Source organism: Falco punctatus (genome assembly GCF_963210335.1).
Source record: "Falco punctatus genome assembly, chromosome: 5".
Taxonomy (NCBI): domain Eukaryota; kingdom Metazoa; phylum Chordata; class Aves; order Falconiformes; family Falconidae; genus Falco; species Falco punctatus.
Window position 1 is genome coordinate 70,709,578 of NC_137584.1, and position 18,252 is coordinate 70,727,829.

General features: G+C 52.2%; 1 protein-coding gene across 1 annotated transcript in view; it reads left to right on the forward strand.

Moving 5' to 3' along the window:
* SIM1 (SIM bHLH transcription factor 1) overlaps nt 1–18,252 on the forward strand; it is a 73,002-nt gene that overhangs the window by 6,769 nt on the left and 47,981 nt on the right. Inside the window, exons 2-8 of the mRNA XM_080390035.1 lie at nt 9,014–9,096; nt 10,040–10,225; nt 10,371–10,479; nt 10,612–10,697; nt 11,875–12,074; nt 12,187–12,293; nt 13,175–13,322. Coding sequence (XP_080246161.1) covers nt 9,014–9,096; nt 10,040–10,225; nt 10,371–10,479; nt 10,612–10,697; nt 11,875–12,074; nt 12,187–12,293; nt 13,175–13,322 — 919 coding nt within the window. The remainder of the gene's footprint in view (nt 1–9,013; nt 9,097–10,039; nt 10,226–10,370; nt 10,480–10,611; nt 10,698–11,874; nt 12,075–12,186; nt 12,294–13,174; nt 13,323–18,252) is intronic.

Below are 18,252 nucleotides of genomic sequence, written 5' to 3' on the forward strand. Positions count from 1 at the left end.
GCCCATGATGTTCCTAAAAGGATTATTAGCAATGATTTGTCAACTCCTGCGGTCTCAGTAGGCTACCTTTCTGCGTGATTTCGAGCAGGTTTCGTCAATTACCGGTGCCTATGTAGCGGGTTGTTTGATCAGAAGAAGCATATGGTGTTGCTTGTAGGCTGCGAGTAATCACGGGAAAGGAAGAATAGGCGATCCCGGTCCCTCGGTGGCAGCGCAGGATGTTTGAATGCCCTGGGGAGCGGTGTGGCGAAGTGCGCCGGGGCCGGGGCCGGGGCCGGCCGCAGCAGATGCTAATTTGAGCGCGGAGACAGAGGGGGCGGCTGAGCGGGGCTTTGCAGGCAGCAGAGCCTCCGCAGCCTAATTAAAGGCAAACTGCAAATTAAACGGGAAGGCGGCGAGCAGGCGCGAGAGGGCTCGTCCCGGCGGGGCGCGCTGCCGCGCGAGGCCCGACGCCGAGCGGGCGCCAGATCCACGCGGGGCCGCGCGCCCCCCACCCCCGGGCCGCAAGCGGGGTGGGCACAAAGGCCCGAGAGCGGGGCCACGGCGTGGCGTGGGGCCGGGCCGTACGGCCCCTCCGCGGCCCAGGCGGGCTCGCTCTGCCTCCCACGTATTGCAGGCGGGCGGGTGAGCGGGGGGCGGCCCTGGCCCGGTCCCGGAGCCGCGGGTCGCCGGTGCCGCGACTGATGGCGAGCGAGTCGCCCACGGCGGCCTCCCGGCGCTGCGCCCGTGCCTGGCCGTGCACGAGCAGAGCCCGGGGCCGAGCGGTCTCCCCCGCGACCTCGAGGGGCGGCAGGGACTCCGGGAGCGGCGGGGGCGGCCGCTGGGGCTCCCGGTGCGGGTGTGCTTGTGCAGCGGGCGCTTCCAGCTCGGCCGGGCTGCAGAGAGGGAGGTGAGGAAGAGGGGGGCGATCCCGGTCTCCCGGAGCCCCCGGCCAGAAAATGAAGTAATTGCTTCGCTGGGAAGGGAGGACAGGTAGTGACAGGCAGGGAAAGTGCGCACCGAATGGAAAAGCCTTCCTGAAAGGAGGCAGGCTGGGAATGTTGGACGAATTTAAAGGAGGGGGGGGGTGTCCCTCTGCTTGTTTTTCCCTGGGGAGGAAAGCGATACAAGCATTGGGACAGAGCCGATGAGTTGGCCAAAGGGCTGGAGATGGGTAGCAGGAGGCTCGCGAGCACGGTGAAGTGTCACGTCATACATTTAAAGAGATCTTGGAAGAGCCAGGATAGAGAAGCGTTGCCTCCGTAAGAGCGAGCTGCCCTTCCAATGTAACTCACACCCCCTCTCGCCGGTGCAAAAGCGGATTTCCATCTGCCCGGAGAGTGCTTGCATAGGGGTTGGTTGTAAACAGTCACGTACAGAAAGATGTACGCTCTTCATCGCTGCGCACACGCGGGGCTGGGGATGGGGAACAGGCGGAAAGAATCGGTGTGCATTTGTCTGCATATTTTTACATCTGAAAGGTTCCTAGAGAGAGAGAAGTTGGGTAGATTTCGGATTAATTTTGGAAACGAGAGTTTTCTGGGAGTAAAATGACAAGAGCGTCACGCACGCAATAATCACGGTGCGGTTCCCGTCTCGCCCCCAGAAATCTAAACACAAACCAGTGGCACTGGATAACCTTGATAAACCGAGCAGAGATTTTCCAACGAGATCCCTCCCGTAATGGCTGTGTAATTCTCTCAAGCTACTAGAACACCTGGGTTGTTCTCTCTACCCCTGATTTCACTTTACTAGGTCTCCAGCAGATTAAAATTGTCAAGGGCGAAAAGTGTTCAGCGGCTTAGGTAGCTCGCATCGTTTCAGCGCTAGAACTCTTCTGCTTCAGGAGGAGAAAGCTTATAACAAATAGTAGTTTTCGTGATCGGACAGCTTTTGGGAAGGCTGAAGACCTGCTAAATCGTTGAGGAGAGTAAAGAAGATATTTAAAAAAAAAAAAATTTTAAGCAGAACTTCCTAATAAATTTACTCTTGAGTTAACTTTCATTAAAAAAACCCACACCCTAAAATTGCAATTGAACTTTAAATATTTAATGGCAAGTAACGTAGCCTCAAGAAATACCTAGAAAAATTTCCGGGATGTCGAAGGACTAAAGAAGTTTTCATTAAAAATAGATCCCATCGCTATAACCAGTGGGGTAGCTCTTCACTGACCTTCGCCGGTATCCAAAAAGCGAAGGGAGAAGAAAAAAAAGACACAAACCGACCCAAACAAACAAGAAAAACCCACCCAAACCAACAAGTGGCGCAATTCATAGATTTTTATTTGTTTGGGTTTGTTTGGGGGTTTTGTTTTTCTTTTTTAATTAGGAATATTTTAAGGGTCCTATTCTGCTTACGCGCACAGAGGGAAAAGGCGCGTTTGCAGTCCCTGTCCTGATGGGGATGGATCGTTTCCGCGCCGAGAGGCGTTTGATTTTCGAGACAAAAGAGGCTCCGTTTACATAAACTTTCGCCGAATCAGGATGGTTAACATTTCAATATTGAAATCCTTAACTTTGTTTTATTTTTAAGGGGGGAGAGATCAGCAGAAAAAAAAAAATCCGTTTCCCACGTGGATAGGTGATTTAATGCTGTTTTTCTTACTGCTAAGGGAAATGATTGAGCATTAGGTTTCAGTGTTTATTTTCTTACAGAAGTTTTTCTCATTGAAACTGCAGTTTACTCTCCACGCTGCTTCTGTCTAATTCCAGTTTTTATGCGAACTTAAAATGTGAAGTGAAAACTAAGCTACTAGGACGAACGTTGAAAAAGCAAATTTATGTATTAAATAGAGTACTAAGTGACATAAATGGGGAAAATCCAATTTTCTTTAGAAACATCCCCTCCCTTCTTAGTAGCATACGACCGTTTTAATGTTGGAGGCTATTTTTCAACTTGCATATAAATAGGGTGTGTTCGCAAGTGCATTGGTGCAAACCCTTCCCTCCCCAGTTTCTTCGGAATAAGGGCTCTTTGAACTTGCATCTTCTGTAGAAGAGAAAAAACAGTTTGCGCTCACAAATTTCCCTGATTTCCCCCCCGCCCCCTTCCAATTTGGGCACGGTTGCGTTTGTTTGCATTTCAGAGCGCAATTCCGTTACCCCGTGTGTGCCAAAATGTTGGTATTTCTTTCTAGAGTGAGTCAGTCTCGGCATTATTTCCACTACCGTTTTTTTAATAGGATTGTTTGTTTAGTCAACAGGACTTTTCCTCCCTCTTATTATTATTTTTATAAAGTAAGCGGGATGCTAACTTATCCCTGCTCTAAATGAACACATGTGATTTACCGAGATAATAAATCTTTACAAAACCTCGCTAATGGCATCCGCAGGCAGTTGGAAACGAGCAGCATTGTTTTTTTTTTTTAAACGTAGCTTATTCCATTTCATCCGAACCCTCCGACGGCGACCCGCTCCTTCACAGAAGCCTCATTTGGCCAAGATTTTGAGTTATCATTAACCACTGCCTGTTAAATTAACTGAGAGATCAGCCCTGTCGGACGCTAGGCGATGGCAAAGCGGAGGGCTGGCGGGAGCCTATTTAATTAAATGGTTAATCGAATCAAGCTAATTCCTCGATACAGCAGCCGCCTGCCTTTTCGCTTGGCGGTGACTAGGACGTACAGCTGCTGTCCCTGCGGCTCCCGGTGCTGTTATTTATCTTTTTCCCTGGGCAGCAAGGAGAAATGACCTCCTCGGAGATGGGAACAGCGCCATGCCGCCCCCCTCTCCCCAAACAGCCGGGCGGGCCCCGCTTGTCCCCCGAGCCGCCGCGGCGAGGGCCGTGCGGCAGCAGGGGGCGGTGGGAGAGGTGCTGCGCTACGAGCTGCACACGGCGGTGGAAGGCCCGTGCCCGCCGTAAAGCTTTACGGGCGTCTTCGCCGAGCAGGTTACACCAAGCCAGCGAGCGGAGGCGAGAGGGAGCGAGGCCCGGGCCGCCCCTCCTTGGCTTCCCCAGCGCCGCGGGGGCGGCTGACGGGGGCCGGCCTGCCTCGGTGCCGCAGCGAAGGGGCGAGCCCCGGGGCGGAGGTCGTCGGGGGTCCCGCACCCCTCGCCCGCGGTGTTAGCATCCCCAGCGGGGCGGGCGGGCGAGCGAGCCGCCTCTCCTCCATCTTTAACGAGCCGAGAGCGGCTCCTAAAAGGGCAGAACAAACGCCACGAAACAGAAGTGAGAGACGTTCCCGGGCCGGGGCCCCCGGGAGGCGGCGGGGAGAGCCCGGGAGCGGGGCGGCGGCCGCCGCCGCTGCCCGGAGGGGGAGGTTTAAGAAGCGCCTGGAAGCGAAAGGCGCGGCGGGGCTCCTTGGACCCGGCTCAGGCAGGCGCTCCCGCTGCCGCCCCGGCGGGCCGGCGCCCCGGGCCGCCTCCGGGCGAGCCCCCTGCGCCTCTCCCTCGCCCTGACCTCAGCGACGGGAGAAAACTCCCTGCCTGTGGGGCCCGGCTCCCGGCCGGCACCTGCCCGCCGTGCACGGCAGCCGTGGGCCTCGTACTCCTGCCCTCGCCCGTGCACCTCGCCGGGCCGTGCGGCCAGGCATGGCGCAGGGACAAGTCCCCGGGGATGGCTGTGCCTCGAAGCCTGGCCTCCAAAGAAGGGGATCCGGAGCTCAGGCTGGGGCTCTCCACTAAGTGGTTTTTAAATCCGGACGTCAAACGGTCCGCTCTGCCAGTCTTTGCGCTACCGTAAGTCCGGATCGCGCTGACGTGTCGTGACGGATAGTCCGTTGGGGAAATCGTAGTAAGCGCTTTTAAAAGCCGGCAAATCAACACAAAATAGGTAAGGGCTTGCACCTTCTGGCCACCCCACCCCACCGTCCACCCCCGCCCCACTTTGCTATTGCCAGACAAAGGAGGGGGTCGAGGTGGGTTCTGCGCTGCAGATGCTCACAGAGGGACAAATAACCCGGAGACCAACCAGGGCCAAGGAGCTGCCCGGGCCTCCTGGAGTTTCATTTCCCTGCGCCTGCCTTCCTCCGTCTTTGCCTAGATCGAGGTAGAAATGATTGAGGAATCTCTTCCCCCTTCCGTGGGACAGAAGTGCTTCTTGAGACAACATCGCCACTGGGTAGGGATGACACCCACCCAGCCCTCCATTGGCTGCCGACATCAAGGCTTGCAGCAATCAAAAGATGAGGGGAAGGACAGGGCCAGCGCAGCCAAGCGCGGCGGCCGTGAGCCTGTCTGGGGGGGCAGGCGGCCGGGGGGGCGGCGTGCCTAGTGCCGGGGGTGGGCACGGCTGGGGAGAAGGCATTTCACATGGATCCGCCGGTGTAGCTATCCCATGAAACACCGATGGAGATGCTTTTTGATGTGGAAAGTGCAGTGGTTTTCCATTGGGAAATGCTGAGAGAAACGATGAATCAGCACGCTTGTTCCGAGCAGGATCCGCGCAATCTCCGTGCAGCCTCGGCGCACGCCGTTAGGTACGAGGCTGTTGTTCGTAAAGTAATCAAGAGCCTGTCTTATTTCTTTTTTTTTTTTTTTCCCTCCCTTCCTCCTGACAGTGAACAATTTCTTGTGGCCCAATTTGTTTAACTTCTTAGGAAAAATAAAAGAAAAAATCCTCGAGTGGGGGAGATTGCTAGGTAGAAGCCTATAATCTATGTTTTGTCAAGAGTATCAAATTCATTCCGAAAGAAAAGCTCGATCCATTTATTTTTGCTGCTTGAATAACACAGCTGGATGATGCCTTGAGCTTACGCTAGATGGTTGCTCATCATTCATTCGCCAAGAACTGGCCTAAATGGTGCCTGTGGGATTAGGTCAATTTTAGTGGATCTACTTCGCCTCATTTGGTTACTAATTGGTTTCTTGTTTTATAAATCGAAATCTCATTTTCAGGAAATTACAAAACCCATGCAGCCAGTCCATTGAGGTAATCCGTGGGTCGGGGTATTTAAATGGCAGCGGTTCTACAATGCGTCAAGTAATAAGCAACAGGAAAACTTCGCCTCCATTTCCAAATGAAATGTGAGCTCGCTAGCTCCTTAGATCCATAATAGATACATCCCTTCTAAGGCTACTTATGTAAATATGATAAACCAGACTTTGATGGGGGAGGGAACGCAGGGAAGACAGCAAATTTTATCTGCTAAGGTTAATGTGGCATATCTTGGAAATCTTCCAAAATAGATTATGTTTTGCTTTGTCTTCGGCCACTTTAGCTGGGAAAATCCTTCGCCTAAAAACGATTTCTTTATCTATCCCCTCACAAAGCTGCTTGTTTCTATTCCAAACCTATTATGCTGCTGGCTCTCCAAATTACAAGAGAATCTTTAGATCTTGTTTCCAAGCGTAATCCTGAAGCAAAAGGGAGATCTGATTTCCTTGTTTTGTTTTAAATAGACAATCAAAGGATTTGCAGAATTTTCTGCGGTAGGTCAAGTGCAAGAAATCACAGTTTGCCCCCTCGATAAAAGGAAATTGGATATTAAAGCGAAAAGGGGGGGGGGGGGGGAGGGAATAAAAGGGAGTATTAATGGCGAGGTTTTCTCGTATAATCTTCAAAACCAGTTTTTAAGGGGCATCAGAAGGACCCGTCGATTTGGGAGAGGCTGGGCTTGCCAATGGATAGAAATAGTCTCCGACTTGAAAATGCTGAAACATCTGGGAAGTACAAAGAATCGTCTCATGCGATAGGATTTTTAAAAACCGGCTCAGGTAGACAAGTGGAAACGTTTAATTATAAACCATTAACAGACACAGCCCAGCAGCGCGGGGCTTCCACCTGAAGCACAGCGAGGAGTTCAGCGCCCCGTGAAGAACCAGCTTCCCGGGGGAGGTTAACCTGCAATGCCCATGAGCTGTTCATTAACCCGCCAGGGTCGGGTTGTTTTCCCTTTTAGAAGCAGAATAATTAGACCCGTAAACTTCGATTAATAAGCAACTTAAATCACAGGAGGGGAGTGCAGATTTGGTCCTGAATACAGGAACCCGCCATTCAAATTTCCCTCCAGGTGTGGGGATGTCGCAAGGAACCGTCTCGGCCGCCTCTGCCTTGGTGGGCCATCCTGGCTTAGAGAAACCTCTGAGGTGCTCGCGAAAAACAAATATACAGCGGGGGGTTCTCTCTTTTCCTGAAAGCTGTGCAAGATTTGCCAGCTCCTTGCTGATTTCGGGGGATGGAGCTCCGTCCTGGTCGCTGGGTGCCCGGGGACGGGCAAAGCTGCCTGCGGGGACCCGGTGCACTCCCCGCGGGTTCACTCGCTTCGAAGGGCGCAGGGAATAGAGAAACCCGGGGACTCGGGGACAAGCCACTCACTGGGGGTCCCCGTCAGCTGCCGTGGAGGAAGTAATGGGAAGGAGCTTGTTTCGAGCTGGCACCCTGGTACACGCTGGGGCTGCGGAATGGGGGCCAGGCCTTTGTAGGGCCTGTGAAGTTAACGAGAGAGGGAGGAAGTGCAGGAGCGGTGAAGAGACAGGTTGGTGTGAAGAGGTGGACCAGGAAGGAGGTAGGAGAGAAGGAAAGGCAGGGGTGAGAGGGGCGCATCGCTCCTGCGCTTCGGTGGTGGGTAGGGAGGCGAGGGCCGCCGTGGGATGCCCCGTTCAAACAGCGCGGAGGAGATCGTTAGCTTTGTTTGGACCGGCAAACAGCTAGGTGAAATCGGTCATTAGCGAGGGATGCCCGCGGCTGCATGCTGCCGCCGCCTCGCCTTTTTGCCTCGAAACAGCCGGAATACGGCTGGAATACGGCTCTCGCCTCCCCCGGGCGATCCGCAGCTCAGCCAGCAATCAGGATTTGTAATTTTTTCCTCCCTTTTACTTTATCTTGGTGTCTGCATGTCAGACACCTCAGCCTTATTTAGTAGCATAAGCGTCAAAGGTTTCAACTGCCCCGTTTAAATTATTTCGGCAAACAACACTGTGAAAAGGCATGGCTCATAAACAGTTTTACTCCGCTGGAGTGACTTCCATCTGGCTTTTATTCCTCCTCACTTTGCATAGGAGAAAACAAGCGGCGTCTGAAACATTAGACAGGTCCGGAAAGATTCATTTTTGGAGGGGGTTGTTTGGAGGCAGATCATCCCTCCCTGAGGAGACGGCCGCCCGCCAGCGCAGCGGGAGGGAGGAATGGTGGGGAGGGACGTGAACCCCGGAGACCCGGCTTCGGGGTGGGGGAGGGAGGACAAGTCCGCGCCGTCGGACAGTGACTTGCCTGGGCCGCCCTAAAGTGCCTTACCGCAGCCGTGAAACTACTCTCGGTTTAGTGACAGCCACTCACTTGTGTGGGGGTCACTAAAAGCAAAAGTGTTTTAACACGGGGCTCGGAGAGGGCTGGATGAGCCTCATGTGGTCGCTCCTCTCCCTCCCCACACACGTATGACAAACCTTCCAAGTGAGAGGACGGTGGCCCCGAACAGAGAAAGAGGGGGAGGTCACAGACCAAACTGGAAAGTGATCTCTGGCGAGCAAAGGGTCTAAGCCGCTCCTCACCCTTCCCCGTCCAAGGACTGCTGGCTGATTACCCGGCAGGCCGAGGCCGGCTCTGGCTGCTGCCGGGGGGGAGCCCGCAGCCTCGCCGGGCGCTGGCAGGGCCGACCCGCAGCGCCCGCACCGCCGCCGGGAGGTTCTTCCCAGAGACCGTCGTGCCACGTTAACCGCATCCTCCCCTCGACATCAAAGGCTTCCCCCAGCACACCTCTTTCTTTCATTTTAAATGGCTCCCAGTGCTGTCCAGGATTCGGTGGCGTTAGGAGAAAAGCACGTTCCCTGAAGTTCAGGGAGCCAGTTCCCAGTAGCTGAAGGCAGCACTAAAAAGCCCTTTTATCTGACACACTATTTCACTTAGGTCTTAGGGATGAGCTTCACCGTTAACTCTAAATAAGTATTTTGTTATTTTTCTCTCATGGGAGCTAGGTCTCCTCAAAAAAGGCTTCTCTGTGCAACGAAATCATGTCTAGCTTTCCAAAGATTGTATGTATACATGTTTTAGAGAGAACACAAGCAAAAAAATTGAAAAAAAAAAGTTTCTCTCCAGCAGGCCAACAGGAGTAAATTTTTCATATTTTCGCCTTACTTTTTTGTGTGTCTTAAATAAACAGGACTTGGAGAAGCCTGGGGCCACTCCAGCCGAACCAGCCCGCTGGATAACGTTGGACGAGAACTGGGATCCCATCTTTTGCAGGTACTGGTCTGGAAACGGCAGACATATGATATTAATGATTAAAGAAATCATTCCCTTTTCTTCGCTTTTAATTGCCACCTTGACTAATTTTTAACTGTCCAAGTGTTTAATAAAAAGGGGGGCGGGAGGGTGACAACTTCAGAAATACAAACAGTAGCGGCTGAATGTCGTGCGTTTCAATGGAGCTGTGGTTTGGTCCCTTCGGGTCCTTTGCCCCAGCATTGTCCAACACAGAGTCCTCAGCGAAGGATTCTCAGTGTATCCTGGTGTGTCGGGATACAGGAACGTGATGGCTTTTCCCCAAATTGTTAACAAGGTGACAAATCCCGTCAATGTGCTGAAGCCAGCGTGGTGTGGAGACAACAGGGAGAGGCTCTAGAAACAGGCTGGGGGGAGGCTGTGCTGGGTAGAAGGGCTCATCAGGCACAGAAATTAGCACCGTCAGAGGTAGGACATATTTGAAAACTTACTGCGAACTGAAATATTAAGGAATATTAGCGTTTACCATCAGGACGCATATTTGGTGGGGTTGTGTGGCCTTTTGGGGGTCTATTTTGCCCTCAGCACACCCAGAAGTCCCACCTATGTCTGCTGAAACATGCCTGACAATTTATCTCGTCCCTTATGTACGCTGCGGAGAGTTTCAGATCCTCCTCGCTCGCCTGAAGTCTCCTCAGCAAATATCCAAGCGCTAAACCCCTAGTGACATTTGAAATGGGGTAGAAGTATTCAGGATTTCTGGGACCGACATATTCATCATCGGGTAGCCAGGCTCTTCTTAGATACTTCTCAGGTACTTTGCATTACTTTTGAGCTCGGCCCCGTTGTGTCTCGGGGGTCCAAGAACTTTAGAGGCATCCCTGTCCAGGAGTTGTTCATTTCCTTCCAACCTTTTGAATAGTCACAGCCTGAACAGGGATGACTGATGGCTAAAATAAATCAGAGGGACAGGTACTTCATAGATCTGTCTGTCTTCAGAGGTGGATCTATCTCTCTGTTGATGTATTTATACTTCCCACCCCTCAACCCTTTTCTGCAGACGTTGGACGGTTTCATATTTGTCGTGGCTCCGGATGGCAAGATCATGTACATCTCGGAGACCGCCTCGGTGCACCTGGGCTTGTCGCAGGTACGCGGGGAGGGCGGTAGCCCCCGTGCCTGCCTTCCCCCCCACCCTCCCCGGCTGACAGCGGAGGTGCGTGCGGGGAGGATGAGCGGTGCCGGCCGCGAACCCCGAACCCTTCTCTGCCCTTCCTCGTCCTTCTCTCTCACAGGTAGAGCTGACCGGCAACAGCATTTACGAGTACATCCACCCCGCCGACCACGACGAGATGACGGCGGTGCTGACGGCCCACCAGCCCTACCACTCGCACTTTGTGCAGGGTAAAGTACACAGCCCGCCGCCCCCCGCCCCCCGCCGGGCCTGCGCGGCCGCGGAGAGAACTGCGCGGAGGGGACCGCGCAGAGGCGGCGGAGCCCGCGGCTCAACCCATCTCTGCCTGTCCCCCCTCCCAGAGTACGAGATCGAGAGGTCCTTCTTCCTGAGGATGAAGTGCGTCCTGGCCAAGAGGAACGCGGGCCTGACCTGCGGGGGCTACAAGGTGCGTGACCCCGCCCGGGACCCCCTGCGCCCCCGCCAGCCTTCCCGCGGCCCTGCTCCGGCAGCGCAGGCGCGCGGTGGGCTGGGGTGGCGAAAACGGGGACAGGGGTGGGGATGCGCCCTCTGCCCGCGGGGTCTGTCCCAGCCCGGTACCCTTTTTCATGTGGTTCAGAGCCAGAATTTCTCTCGGAGTTTCAGGTTAAAGAGCTCAAACCATAAAACTAAGGAATCGAGCTCCCTATGGTTTTTTTTTTTTTGTTTGACTTTGCTTTTTAAACTGAAGCTTGCACGACCACGGGCGTTCCCGAGGTGTCTGTGGGAGCTGTCAGGTGACACAATGGCAGCCCTGGGTTAATTCATTTCTTTATTGGGTAACTCGCCAGCTTCAGGGGTGGCTCTCCAAGTCAAAGGTTTTGCCCAGGTGTTTCACACGGTTCTGCTGAGGGCTCCTTGGTGAGGACAGCCCCTGCTCTCCTGCCTGCTCGCTGCTTTTGTGTCAGCTGCACAACAGCGAAGAGCCGTGGGGACCTATAACCCAAGGAGATGTTGTGCCACGACGTACACGAACATCTGCTGAACTTCCTCTAGGAAGAAACGCCCTAATAATAGAGAAAAAAGGATGGAAGTACATAAGCAGTCATCTGCGAGGATACATTTAGGAGACATACCTAAATCTACGTCCAAAGATACATTCTGGCTAAGGATCGCGTCTGCTCTATCTATATAATAGACATATCTTACACATATGACATACGCACACATGTAAACTCTTTCTCTCACACGCATACACTCTTCATTACAAAGTTGTAACTGGCTTGGCACTTCCGCGTCTTTCCTTTTTAGAAGAATAATAAAAGCTTAGTTAGGAGGTGGTCCAAAAACCACTTAAGTCAGTGGAAAAAAAAAATCTCGTTGACTTTAATAGGCCTTAGATCAGTGCTGAACTCTTGTATGGAAAAAGCCCAAGCCCAACCCAAAGAGAAAAGCAGAAAACCCTCAGAGAGTGCCGCAGTGCTGGAGCGGTGGGGCGGGCAGCAGCTCCGGGGCACCCGGCGGCCCATCGGCACCGGCCAGGGCGGTGGGGGTATGGCCGGGACCCCCCAACGGGGCTGGGCACCTGTCACAGCATGCCCTCCCCCCTGCTAGGCAGACCTCTAGCTTTCCTGTGTCTCCGGCAGGTCATTCACTGCAGCGGGTACCTGAAGATCCGCCAGTACAGCCTGGACATGTCCCCCTTCGACGGCTGCTACCAAAACGTTGGCTTGGTCGCCGTGGGCCACTCGCTGCCGCCCAGCGCCGTGACGGAGATCAAGCTCCACAGCAATATGTTCATGTTTCGGGCCAGCCTGGACATGAAGCTCATATTCTTAGATTCCAGGTAGAGCTGGGGTTATTTCCAAATCTATTTCACTAGTCCCTCCCTTATTCTCTCCCAGGCCTCCTCTCCTGTCCTCTCACATACTGCTGTTTGCTGCTTCTGTCTCTTGCAGGGTAGCTGAGCTAACAGGTTACGAGCCCCAGGACTTGATAGAGAAGACCCTTTACCACCACGTCCATGGCTGTGACACCTTCCACCTGCGGTGCGCGCATCACTTGTGTAAGGAGATGATGTTCTTGTAGAGACCTTGCCCCCCCCACCCTGCAGATGGACTTCGGGTTTGCTAGGATTTACCTCTAGGTCGGAATGGGAAAAAACAGCTTGCTGGAGGGGAGGATAAGCAAAATTTGCAGCAGGTTTTAGTGAAACAAGTCGTTAGAGACTGAACTCCGAGCTGGAGGCAGATGGAGGGGTTCGACTATGAAAGGCTATTTTCTTCTCCTCAGCTCCCTGTTGTAGGACCAGAACTCCTCTGCGCAAACTTCAGGCTCTCAGTTCACATTCCAGTTAGGGAAAACCCCTTTTTTCTTGCTCCAAGAAGCCATGCCACTGAAATTCAAATACTTTTGTTCCACTTCCACCAAGTCTCACAAACCTTATCTGTGTATCTAATTCTGACCTCAGTAGTGAGCCCGATTCGGAGAGCTGTTCTTCATTCTATTTTGATATCATGATGACATTAATACGTGGATAGATGAATAAAAATGATACTAACTTCCGCAAAGTTTCCTTACAGAGAGTGTAGCGAGAAATCTCCATGACGATATGTTGGGATGGGGGTAGGTGGTGGTGGTGATGGGATGCGCACACACACACACACACACACACGCACGCACATACACACACACACGCACACACACACTCATCCTGCGCCACCAAATGTCCCTGAACAGCCTTTGACAAGGAGCGGCCCGAATCTCAGGGCTCCACCACCTTTGCCCGTGGATTTCGGTCCACGCCGCTTCCCAATGTGCTGCGAAAGGAGTCCCAGCGCCTCTCGCCGCCCACGGGGGTCTGGGGTGTGTGTGCGCCCCCTTCCCAGGGCCGATCCAAACGGAGGCGGGAGCCGTGCTGAGGCTCTCCCCGCTTTGTCCCCGCAGTGCTGGTGAAAGGGCAAGTGACCACCAAGTACTACCGCTTCCTGGCCAAGCACGGCGGCTGGGTGTGGGTGCAGAGCTACGCCACCATCGTGCACAACAGCCGTTCGTCCCGCCCGCACTGCATCGTCAGCGTCAACTACGTCCTCACGTAAGTCAGCCCGAGGGCCGCGCCACGCTGCGCGGGGCCGAGCGGGGCCGAGCCGGCGGCGGGCATCTGCCTGCGCGCCCCGCGCAGTGCCGCGCAGCGCTGCGGGCCGGGCCCGGCGGCCGCGCCTCCGCCTCCTCTCCCCCCTTCACGATCCCGGCTGCTGAGCCCCCGCGCTGCCGCTGACCAGGGCAGGCTCGCCAGGTCTGCTAGGAAACACACTGAACACTTTCATGTAGATGAAGGGTTTCCCGTCTGCCTGTTTCTTTCTCTTTCGAGAGGGGAAAAGATTTAGAGGTTTGTCACCCACATACTTTGCTGCCTACCACCCCCCCCACCCCCCCTTTTATTTTTTTTTTCAGCTTAAATGCACCCGGCATTAACTAAAATTTAATGCAGCGTAAAAAAAAAAAAAAAAAAAAAAAAAAAAAAGGTTTCCACGTACGGAGTTATTTATACTCAACAAACAGGACATCTGTTTTTCTTTTCAAAAATCTGGGGTTTGAAGTTCTTAATTTCATCCAGAGTCTCTATCAAAGCTCCGAGATTTCTTTTTTGTTCTTGGAGAGCAATCCTTACAGTGAACCACAAAGCAAGTTGGTGACCAGAAGGGTCAGTTAAACTTTTTAAAAACCAAAATAAAATAGTTGTTTTTTTTTTTTTTTTTAAATATCAGTGACTGCTGAGATACCATATATCTCAACGCACTTCCTAGTATTTGGGGTTGTGTTCTAGCTATGCTGCTTAAACTGAAGCAGGGAGGCCCCGTGAAGGAAGGGACGCTCGTTCGGGCTGTTTGGAGGTGTTTATCGTTGGGATTGTCAGCATCTCCTGCAGGCACAGCGGCAGCTGCTGGCGGCCGCACTGATGCTTCGTTGGGACCGTAGGGCCGGTCGGGGCGGCGGTACCTGTAGATCCTAGGGGCTGAATATTCCTCTGTTCCGCTGCTCATTTCATATTCCGGAGGCAAATGTAGGTGTTGGGAACGTCTGAGAGGTACGACCCTCCGCTCTTCTAGAACTGCAGCATCGCGGTTTTGCCGTTGCGGGTTTCGCCCATGGGCAGGTGGCAAGTGGTTTGGTAGCCGAATTTAAGACGTGCTTCCCAGAATCAAGTGGCTCGGTACGGAGGGAACGGCTCTGGCCATGTGTACAGGCGCGGCTGGTGGGGTGGGGAAGGAGCTGGGGATCGCGGCACCTAGGATGTAGTCACGTAGGTACGCAAGGTGGTAACGGGCATCGTGCTTCTAGCTGGGCAGAATGGGGTTATGGCGCCTGCATGAAAAGGCATACATTTGGGTCAGTACGCTGGTGTAGGGGGTAAACCATGACACCCTTTAAAAGAAAACCCTTTTTATTCGCTTTAAAAAGGGACAGGGGGCGCGGCGGTGCGAATAGTCTGGCGTTCACCCAGCAAGGATGCAGATCAGCAGAGGCACCATCACCTCTGTCCCAGCCGTTCCGCACGTTTGTGTGTCCATCTCCCCTATACCAGCACCTCTCTGTATTTCTCACGTTGTCAATTAAGTCCAAGTACTTACCTTAGGTGAAGGGAGAACTGCAAAGACAGAAGTCAGTGTATCATAACGCTAAGAAACAAGGAACCCAAAGGCAACTAGCATGCTAGAGTGGTTTTGTACCAGAAAGGCTACATGTTTTCCTATGAGCACCTGAGATTATCGGTCGTTTCCCCCTCCTTTAATCCTCAATGCGTGACAATCAATCACGGAACTCTACCTCAAATGACCCGAGTGGAAATGAAACATCCCAGCGGTTCAGCTTAAAGTCAGCTGGGGATCCGGCTCGATCTGTCCCCTTCTTGCCGGGGTGACCACCACGGCACCAGCCTTTCAGGCTGGCACAACAAAGCCAGCAGGGAGTACCCTGGTCCCCTGGGGGCCGGTCAGACAAACCCTTCGGAGCTGCTTCCCAGCAGCGGGACCGGTTACACCATCTGCCGCCCTAGCCCACTTGCCTGCACACCAGTGCCGCGTTCACCACCAGTGCAGCCCAGCCCAGGGTGGCTACCAGCGGCTCGGAGGGGCCGGGGCCACCGCAGTCAGCTTGTTCGCAGTCCTTGTTTGCGCCCCCGCAGCCGCTGCTCGGCCGCGCCTCCATCCGCCCGCCCCGGGCAGCCCTTGCGCGCCCCGCCGGCATTTCCCCGCTGCCTGGCGCTGGCCGTGGGGGGGCCCAGCGCTCACAGCCACCCCCACCCCCCCTAAACCCCAAACAAACCCCCAAACCCCAACCGACAAGCAGCGCTGCAGGCGAGACGGCTTCCCCGGTTACAAGGTTATATTTAAACCCGTTTTCAGCCGGGCTGACATGTAGGAGAACTAAAGTTCTTTCAAGATTTCCCTTGGAGAATGAGCTTACACCGCAGCCCGACTCCGTTGCGCTCGGTGTAAGGCTCCCCTTGCTCTCTTAGCTTAATTGCTTCGAGTGGGGAGGGCGGCAAGAGGGCAGAGAGGGAGCCAGGCTAGCCAAAATGTGGATGCTGAATGCTGGGAGGTTCATCGTTGGTTGCGGCAGCTGCCATGTGCTGCCAGGGGCTGCAATGCAGGCACCGCGACTGCTTTAAAATCTAGTTTTGGTATGCTTGGGTCCTCGAGGTCTCATCAATCCTGCCTGGCTTTCCTTTAGGGTGTTGCAGAAGAAGGGATTGCATCCTGCTTGCTTCTGCGGCAGGGCTGCCACTGCTGAAATTGCTGCCCTGGATGCAGGGCACAGGCATAGCTTCCACTGCAGTATTATTATTATTACTGTTATTATTATTATCATCATTACCCTATGGCTAACCTGCCTTTTGGAAAAATACGTGAGAAAAACAGGCTGCACCATGTGCTGGGGGCTGTAAGCAGCAAAAGGGCTGGCTTTTAAAAAAGTGAGATGTAGCCAGCCTCTGAAATGGGTAACCTGAGGGGGAGGGGAGCTGCTGGGGAAAGGTTCCTTGTGGGAGAGTCGGGCAGGATGGATGCTGAACTCATACCTAGCTATGGCTTAATTGCCTTAAGGAGTTATTCAGAGTCAACATTTTATCACTCAAATGAGGAAGGTAGGTGGTGAAAATACAGGGTAAAAATGAGAGGTTACGAGGATTTGGTGTTTTCCTCTGTATGAAGCAGACCCCATCCAAGGAGTGCTGAGTAAAAGTCCTGTAGCACTCAACATTTGCAAGTGTTTAATGGACTTTGTTCCGGTGCAAATCCTATAGCTACTGCAGTTCCTTAAGGATGACATTGGATTATTCCAGTAAACCTGGAACAGCTGACGTGTGTATATGTATGTGCACTTTACCCACCCAGCAGTGGGTGCATGGCAGAGCCACTTGTGCAGATGCAGTCCCTGGCAGAGGCACTGGTTTGCCCGCTGCAGCCTGTGTCATGTTATAAACCCAGAGAGGGAAAACCTGCTTACAAAAGAAGAAGACAAACCTTTGCATATTGATTCTTGTGTATGGATACAGAAGAGAAAGCAAAAGAGGTGCAAATTAGTGGTTTTGCAATAACAGTCGTGTTTGGGATCGCAGAATGGAGCTTGAAAGGTGGGATGCCTCTTGCTGAAGATTCCTTTGAAAATAGGTGATAGTCTTTTTCACCCAAATGGGGTGAAAATAGCAAAAGGGATTGTGAGCTTTGGAAGGTATGGTGCAGGTTTTTGACCTGCTGGGTCCCTGGTTCCCTTGCACAGTACTTCTTCACTCAGGGAAAGCCCTAGGAGTTTTTTTAGTTTGCTCATGAGATAAGGAGCTTTTTCTCACTATTGAGAGGAACCTGAGTGCTCTGATATTTTGGAAAGGCATGGATACTGAGGGGTGTAAGTGCCAAACTGGTCTGTAGGACTAGTTTCAGTGCAGGCTGAGAGGAAGAGCAAGAATCTCTTACCTTGTAGCTTCCCAACTGCCCTGGGTGGTATAGATAATGAAAATAGAAAAAATGAGAATGGGTTTATGCAGAAAGGACTCTCCCCCCCCCCCCCCCCCCCCCAGCTATGAAAATAAAAAGGGGGTAATTTCCAACTTCAGTAAGTCCCAAGCTTTGAAAAAGTGAGTTCTAGGCTTGAGGACGAATGTTTGTAATAAGCATACATGCTGAACTAAATAGGTATGGTGGCAAGGGCATTTTAGCAACAAGAGGAAAGGTTATTTTCTGTGTAACAGCAGTGTGTCAAAAATTAATATAAATGACCTTTAAGGACTCCAGCTTTAAAGCACACGTATTTGCTCTTCTTTGTATTCTGCTTGGCATATATGAGTACAGACACAGAATATTTGTTTCTTATTTGTTCTGTACACACAGTTGCCATATCATTGATTATTAGCTGTGCATGTTTATCACATAAAGGGACTCAAGTATGAGTCAATTAGTAGAGAACGCAACTGCTGAAGTTAAGTTTATATTTAGATTGCAAACAACCTCCCTTTAAACAAATGAATAACACAAAGGGCAAATCTTTTGACTTTTTGAACGTGAGCAAATATTATAATAATTTGTCTCCAGAGAAAGCTAAGGAAGTTTTCCTATATACGTTTCATTGTCCTTTAGCATTTAAAAGAATAGCAGTAGCAGTAACATATACAGATAACATGGATTAGGTACCTAATTGTGACTAATCTCTGTTCTGATGATACAGTACATCTATGATATAGTTCCATCTGACCTCTTTATATTGCATTATGTAACTGGCTGATTAGAAGCACAAATTAAATGCAATTTGTTTGAAAGATTATTTTACAAACAACTGCCATGTTGATGAATGTTTTACTTAATGATGCAGTAAATGCGATTTAGAATAAATTAACCATTAATTGTATCTACACACTTAATCTTTAAATTATTATTACTATTTATAGCTTTGTGTACTACCAGATTTAAAATGATTGTATGAGCAATGTGGTGTCATTATGTGTGATGACTCAGACTTTGAAAACAATC